The sequence below is a fragment of the Pyrus communis genome, chromosome 2, assembly GCF_963583255.1.
Source record: "Pyrus communis chromosome 2, drPyrComm1.1, whole genome shotgun sequence".
NCBI classification, from domain to species: Eukaryota; Viridiplantae; Streptophyta; class Magnoliopsida; order Rosales; family Rosaceae; genus Pyrus; species Pyrus communis.
The window spans coordinates 30,086,481-30,094,911 of NC_084804.1; the positions used below are offsets into that span (position 1 = coordinate 30,086,481).

An 8,431-nucleotide genomic window follows, 5' to 3' on the forward strand; every position below is an offset into this window, starting at 1 on the left:
ACACACAACGGAATTTCAGTTAAATGTAAGGGCAAAAAACGAAGAATTAGTTGTATACCGTCAAAATTATGATTGAACCATTTCGATCAACACATGGTACATACAACAATTAAGCACTATATTTGTAGACCGTAGAAGATTCAGATCCGAGCAGTCGGATCCATAAACGGGCACCAACTAAAGGCCGTTACCTTTCTTTTCCTCTCAATTGCAATACAGTCTAATCACCGAGTCTGCACCGCTAGTGAATAACCATGGCTGCCTTGGATGGAACTTACAGTCCAATACACCTGCATACCAGTCAGGGAAAACAAAGATTTAGCTTTTATATAAAAGTTTGAATGACGCTATGATACTGAGTTGACTATGCATTTGGCCTGCAACCATGCATTTTTTTCTCCTAACCCCTTAGCATTTTATCATATCTGCATTCTTGAGAAGGAACCTTGAACACATAATACATTCTAAAAACATTCAAAGCCCATGGAAATATGCTTCAATAATCATTCCGCACATGCACTAGCAGTATTCTATTATCTTTGTTATACCACCCAACAGGACATAAAATAAAGAAAGCTATAGGTCGCACCTCTCCCATTTGAGCTTGTATGACCTCGGAGTATTTCCAATGGAACAATAAGAGGGTTCTGGTTAAGATCTGAATAAACCATTCCGTGAAAAACATATGCAGTGCAGTCATCAGAGCATGTTGCAAACAGCGGGTATGAACGATGGAAAGATACATTGTTGATGTCCTTCTGATGCAACCTGATAAGTTTCCAAATGTCAGAAAAATATATGCATCCCCATTAACAAGGCAAATGCTGTATAAAGTTGGTTTGGTGTTTGTCAAATAGTTAATGACTAGTCATATAGTATTAGACCTATCAAACAAATAACATCTTCCAAAAACCTATGCACTCTGCGGGTTATATCAGAGTCCGTAACACTGGAAGTGAAGTAAAGCCAGCAGTTTGCACGAAAGTATTATCCCCCTTCCTAAAAAGTACAAATCATCATAATAGTTTGCATCATCTACAAAATAAATGTGAAACATACTTGAGAGTTTTGTAAGGTTTAGATGAAAGGTCCATGTCGAACCAACATAATTTTCCTTCTCTGCTTCCCACAATTATATGATCACCTGCATTAACAGTAAAATCCAGATATATCAGAGTACAATACGAGTACAACTATAAAAGAGACAAGACAAACCAATTGAGTTGTACATAGTGCATAGAAATAGTGAAACTTAATGAATGAATAATTAAAAATCTACCAGAAGGATGAACTGCAATAGAGGAGACTTCACGAAGTCCAGTCTCAAGCTTTTTGACAAGTTTTCCATCCTTCACCAGATCATAAACACGAATAATCTTTTTTGTTGAAATGAAGAAGAAAGACCGTGTAGGATGGAATACTGAAGTAACTGCAACCCCATGCAACTTGAATGAAAGTGTCTGGGTAAACTTCTTAGAGAGCTTGTGTATAAAAATAGCTCTTGATTCACGTAAAGCCAAAGTCAAGAAAATCCAACGAGATGATAACTAATTTGGTAGATCTTCATATTTTTTTGTATAACAATAAATTATTAACTTAATTGCAAATGATAATATAAAGAGATAGCATCATGCAAAAAGGATATCCGCTGGCATCACTGTTGAAAGGTAGTCTCCTTTACGATGCCACTCTACTGAAGCCACGGTCTACAGGGCCAGCAAAGAAAACAGTTAAGAATCTTCATAGATGACCATCCTTCCAATCTTGACTTACAGTTAAGACACTCATATACTCGAACCACCACAAATAAACTGATGAAGGAAAAGGCCAATATACCTTGGAATGCCTTAATCTGATTCCCTCAAGTTTATCATCGTGAAGCCAGCTTACACTGAATGCTGTTGTACACATATAAGCAATATGTTTTGCAAAGGTTAGATGCCATTCATTTGATAAATGATATTCAAAGCACTAACAATCTCACACTGACCAGAGTCGTCGGGCATAGGCATCTCAACTGAGAGAAGTTCTTTAGTTCTTTTCTGTACTTCTTCAGTCCCACAACCAGTGTTCAAAAGAAGTACGTCTTGTCCCCTAAAAAGATTGCAATAGTCATTTTACACATTCAAGTAACAAGATCCCCAGTGAAATAAATGTAAAGTAAAAATGAAACCAAAATATATTGAATGCATCCTTACGCCGAGACAGCCACTATAGAATGCTCAGGATTAGGATTCCAAGCCACATATTTGACGGCTTCACCAATATCACAGATTTTGACACATCTACCAGTTTCAACCTCCCAAATACGCAAAGTTCCATCCAATGAACCTGTAAGAACCACAACAGATGATGAGATTTACATCCAATTTCAATTACCTAACTGAAAGTAACAGATAATTAAGAATGGCATTGATACCTGATGCAATCCACTGCCCTGAAGCTTCTACAGAAACTGATGTAACTGCATCCTCGTGGCCTCTATACTCAAGATAACATGCTACAGGGTAAGGCTTAAGTTCAGTTCGGCTCGGTAGCTTGGGCTTGAGAGATTCAGGGTCTATATTAAGCTGAAACATATAAATGATTTATTGTGAATAAATTTGATCATTGCCCTCATATGACTAGAATACCAGAATTAGACTGTACATTTTGAAAGATCTTGCAAAACTATCAAAACCTAACTGAATAATCACTAGGGAAAACAGGATTTTTCACTTACACGTTTCTTTCGGACTCTGGGGCACAAATATAGATCCAAACATCTCTCAAAGCATTCCTTCACAGCATTCTCATATGCAGGGATGCTTCTCATATTTGCAAACCTAACCAATATGATAATGGAGTGCATGTTAGAAGCTGAACAATCATGGAGAGTAACAAATTAACATTTAGTCCAAATTTCAATTCACATTCCATATTACCTTTTAGGTATAAATTTAGGACGGTCTTCTTCATACATTAACTGGTAAGAGTTGACCTCTTCTTGTGTTGGGATGTATTCTAAAGATGGATTGAAGGACTCCTCGTGGCCTAAAAGAAAATTCAAATTTTAAGATTTCCATCAAGTCTCAAGATATTTCACGCAAGCAAAAAGGAATTGCTCTCTATCTGATTTCTTACAATCCTCAGAATGTGAATGAAAACTAATACCAGGCAACTTTGGCTTTGGTGCAGGAATGTAAGTTAGATGGTTATTCTTTTCCGTTGAATTAGAGTCATCTTCCCACAATGGATAAACACTTTCTTCATCTTCTTCTTCCTCTTTAGACTTTTTAGGCTTAATTAAACCCTTGCGCATGGCCAACTTAATCTTATTAACCTGTAGAGTTATCAAAAGAAGTTCTGAGCATGGAACACAAAGCCATCTTAAACTGGAAAAATGACAATAATAATTTGTCCAACCCAAACACTAGAAAAAAGCAGAAAAAAGACTGCTGGACTGAAAATAAAATAAAACTACAGTAAAGGAAAAAGAAAGAAAGCACACAACAGGAGCAATACATTTAACATGCCTTACCAGTTTACTTTCAGATTTTGAAGGAATGAATCGTCTCTTGGGTTCAGGTGCATTTGACAGTGGATGCTTGGAGTCATCCCATTTAAACCAATCAACATATGGCTGCACTTGAAACATGGGGAATTTCACTTCAACTTTAATAAGGAATTCATTTGTATCAATAGAAGTATCATATTAATTAGAACTGGATAATTAGGATTTACAGACCGCATATGGATCAAAGTCACCATGTGGAGCCTTTCCTTCGAGTAGTCTACTAATCGATTTGATATCTTCTTTTGTTAGTTCTACTTCCTCATCGTTATATTCATCATAAATTTTGCGCCTGAATAGTAACAAAGCATAACAGAATCACAAAAAAGAACAAACATTCAAAACAAGAAGAAAAGGTAACAGAATAGATAATCAAACAATATACAAGACAGATGATCGAAAAACCATTTACTGTTATAATCCATCCCTCATGATTTTAAAGGCTGAAGTGCGACCCAAGGTACAAGTCTTAGTCTGGATAACTTCTCATGTGAGTTCAATACTTGTGATTTCATTAAGAGAAGGAGGAACACCAGCTTGCTTGTCTGCATGCCAGTTGTAAATTCAGGCATAAAGTGCAGAGCACTTTTTCCAGAATCAGTCTATGTTAGAGAAATATAGACTGATCGCTGTGTTTTAGTTTGTGGTGAGAATTCAGTATGAGGATGCTGAGAAGGTGGATTTTCTCCACCATAGAGTATGTTTCTGGGCATCTATATGGGCTTGGGTCTTTATAAAGTTCCAGGGAATTCCATAGTAATAATTTCGGGTTGGAAGGCCGCTGTTACTTAGCATTTTGATTTGATTGTATTATTAACAAATTGGCTGATAAAGAGATGTTCTATATTCAGTGGACATCTTGTTCTCTTTGAAACAATGAAAATTGGTTTCCAAACCAAAACAATAACTGAAAAAAGAAATGCAACATAGAAAATGGAGCATGTTACACTATATTCACCAAAATTCTTCACTTAAACTTGCATGGAAATAGCTGATATTTAACATCAATCCTTTAAATAATTGATGGCTATCATGTTAGAGATAAAAGCGCACCAGTTCTTTGAATCGTCAGCACTAGCAAGAAAGGATTGCAACTTATCTTCTTTTTCCTTCTTCTTTATCTTCTTCCCTTTAATGTCATAACCAATATGTTTCTCATCCCGATACCACTCCAAGGGAACATCACCGACAGTATTTCGAGGAACAACCTATTAAAAACAGAAAAAAGGATGACAAAGTCACTCCTTTCAGTGAATTCAGATAACCATACCATAACAAAATCACATGTAATTGTCAATAGACAACAACAACAGACCTCATCCTCAGATGAATCACTCTCCTCAACTCCCTCACCAAGTTCAGAGCTATCACTTTCATCATCATCATCACCAGAATCACTGGCCATGCCATCATTGTCGCTTGTGTTGATAACACCCTGCCATGGTTATACTCGACAATATTAACACACGCACACTCTCAAAACAATAAACTTGTTGAATCAAACCGGCGTCACTTTTCTACAAAACAACAGATGACATGCCATGGAAAATTAAATCCTACATCTTTAAACTCTTCTTTTTCTACATATTTGCAGTTACCTCATCTCCGGAGGAATCATTCTCTTCGCCTTCTGAGTCCGAGTCTCTGATTGACGGATAATCCTCCGAATCCGATCCTTCACCATCTGACATATCCTTGATTCTCATTGCAAACAAAACCCAGTACTTGAAACAAAACAAAAAATAGAAAAATGTTAGGTTCTGTTGAAAAAAATTCAAAAACTATCCGCAAAAATATTAAATTTCGACCCCCCCCTGCAAAATTTCATGTATTTCAACAGTTATACTATCTTCATTCGATCTCAGCAAGTATTGATATAATTGAATTTTCATGAGAACGTAATGAAATTAAACCCTAAACAACGCAAAAATTCAAGTTTGTAAAAGAAAGAAGCACGTGGGAATACGTACAAATGTTTCCTAGTGGCAAAGGCGGGATTCGAATTTGGGCGGGCTGATGAACTTGGAAGCTCCAAGACTAGAGGAACTGAGGAAGGCGACGCTTCTGAGGCGCGAGCGGAGTGCAGGAACGCTTATAACTAAAATTTATTTATTTTTCTTTTTTCTTCGGGGGGTTTAGGGTTTAGGACGGCCCCGTGTGGCTTGTGTATGTTGCGGGAGAGGATAGCTAAAACTAAAAATTCATGGTTGTACTAAAAAATAAAAATTTATCGCATAATATTTCTTAGATTATGCGTTTTTATTTATAAATTTAAGTTTGAATATGTTGTATATAGTATTACGGTTGATTGTTAACTTTTTAACATTTGTAAGTTATAAATCTTAAGTTTAAATTTCATAAATAATGAGTTATATACTAATTTATTGTCCTCACTCATTATATGTAGATATATCACTCTCCTCTTTAAAAATTGGGTAGGATCACATGAAAAAACGCTGATAGAAGAAAATTAGTGTTACAAATGCTAGACTTATAAACAAAAAAAAGTAACGTTAAATAGAAAATACAAACACATAATAGATGCAATTAATTAGTCGTGACGGTCTCATATCTCTTCATAAAGAAATAAAGACTATAATGCGTATACGATAAGCAAAAACATTAGCCCACAATAGATAAGTGATAGTATTTGGTTTTTTTTGAGAGATGATTCGGAGGGGCTAAAAATGTTTTGTGACAACCAAGTACTTCTGACTACATTAAGCAAAAAATAATAAAGAAATAAATAAATAAAGTATTTATAGATTATTGAAGCATTTCATGGAGAAACACTTCCTAGTACTTTCTAGAAATCACTTGAATATTTTAATATTCATAATATAAGCACGTAAAAGTAGTTACCCATCGTGTAGCTTAACTGAACTCCTCCTTGTTTTTATAAACAAAAGTGTTGTATAGAAAAATACGTAGTAGTCCCATGATGCCAAATTTGACGGGCTCACCAGATAGAAAAGTAACTGGCCCAAGATGTTCTATTTCCAAAACTTTGAAATAAAAAAAGACGCCGGTTGAGCTCAATCTCGAACTGTAAATTCACGTATAATCTAAACATATATTATTGAAGCATTTCGGGAATCAAAGCGAGGACACGCCGGTACGTCTTGTTTACAGTTATTTTGCACTTAACTGCTTACACAGCGACATCAGTTCGCATTATACCTCGCGTCAGACCTGTACCCATCCCGTCCCTCTCTCCTTGCGCGAACAGTCTTGCACCTCTACTCTCCAAATGTCTGGGCCCGTCCGGCCATAGACTTGTCTCATGCTCGTCGGCCAGCCTTCAAAATCCAGGCCACCCGCTACCCAGGTGGGCGGATCAAAGTCGGGAAGTCTCACACTACCGCTGGTTTCGAGCCTTTTTCGGCCTTTCCAGCTATTTTAGGTATAAATTTATTGCTTTTTATGGAATTTTTATTCCCTATGGTTTTAGTCGTTGAGGCCGGAATTTGAAATACTGCTCTGTTTAGTTGCTCGGAAAGTAGAAGAAAATGAAATTATGTTGTTTCCTGTAAAATCACTTAACCATATAATCAATTTTCAAAATTCAGATTAATGGGATTTAGCATGCTAAATATTACATGATTACTAATTGGATAGCTGAAAATCATGAACAAAGTTTTAGTCAAATTTCATAAACTTGAAAACTGTTATAATTTAGGCACATGTTAAACTCCTAATTGATAAAATCACCATTATTTTTTGCGATAAAATCAACTGACAATATGACTTTAACCCCTCAAATTCAATTTTTTCCATATCAAACCCAACATAATTTTTTTACTAAAAAAAAAGCCAGTGACTAGGATCCACCTAAGTGAATTCATTAATTACATATTACTTTACACATTTTACATTTTTTAGATGCCTAAAATTGACACCCCGACCCGGAATATCCATTAGGACCCCAAATCGAGGCGCGCTGGCCGACACTAAGAATGTGGCGAAGCCATAAAGTGTGATAATGTATAAAATGTGAATACATTAAAATCTTAAAATGCCTAAGTACACAAGTGCGCGATGAGCGGGTCTAGACCCATTTCACGCGTAATACAAAGCATAGGTATAGTACAGTAAGGTAAGATAATGATTATACCATCAAAAGAAGCCACCTGCACTGGGAAGTGCCACAAATCCTCATTGATACGAAAACTCTGCTGCTAGTACCTAGAGGTGTGCATAAATAGAAAATGTGAGTGAGTGATCGAAACAAAGATTTTCAAAATCATTTTCCATTATCAAAGGTAGTAACCCCTCGCCGTAAGACCTGTATAGTTTCCAACAAATCATACTACGTAAGAGTATAAAATCAAAAGTATACTAATAGTAAACCCGAATATATACCACTATCCAGCATCTTAGTAGTAATACAATAATCATGTGCTTAATAAACCATACTAGCATGTAAGTCAGAATCACCTATGGTGACCTGTACAACTGTACACATATCACATCAACCAATACTAACACATAAGTCGGAGTCACCTATCGTGTCTTGTACGACTTATCCGTATCTCATCAATCAATGCTAGTCAATAGCTCAATATTATGCTAGCCAATAGCTCAATAATATGCTAGCCAATAGCCCATCTACCAAATCCTGCACACGAGTCGGAATCACCTAAAGTGGTCTATACGACAAGCTGGGTGTAAATAAATACGCTCAAGTGCTACGATCATGTGAAGGTTGTGCGAAGTATCGCAAGTCACCTACGAGTTAGAACCACCTAAAGTGGTCTGTACGACAGGCTGGCACCTACCTTGGATCCAAGGTGAGCGTGTGGTGTGAGAAGTGAACGATCACGTGAAGGCTAGGCCCTGGCCATGGCGGGAGCACTAACACCGAGGTCCAGGTTTATG

At 36.6% G+C, this 8,431-nt stretch overlaps 1 protein-coding gene across 1 annotated transcript; it reads right to left on the bottom strand.

Moving 5' to 3' along the window:
* On the bottom strand, positions 1-5,694 carry LOC137725393 (ribosome biogenesis protein BOP1 homolog). The gene is made up of 18 exons (XM_068464058.1): positions 5,524-5,694; positions 5,152-5,277; positions 4,869-4,988; positions 4,607-4,761; positions 3,728-3,845; positions 3,521-3,622; positions 3,154-3,322; positions 2,925-3,033; positions 2,723-2,825; positions 2,420-2,570; positions 2,199-2,331; positions 1,991-2,094; positions 1,837-1,898; positions 1,646-1,706; positions 1,280-1,510; positions 1,060-1,144; positions 590-768; positions 1-290 (listed from the first exon to the last, which is right to left on the bottom strand). Exons 2-18 carry the CDS (start codon positions 5,257-5,259, stop codon positions 205-207), a joined length of 2,076 nt encoding a protein of 691 aa, XP_068320159.1. The 5' UTR covers positions 5,260-5,277; positions 5,524-5,694; the 3' UTR covers positions 1-204.
* Between the last annotated feature and the right edge of the window lie 2,737 nt (positions 5,695-8,431).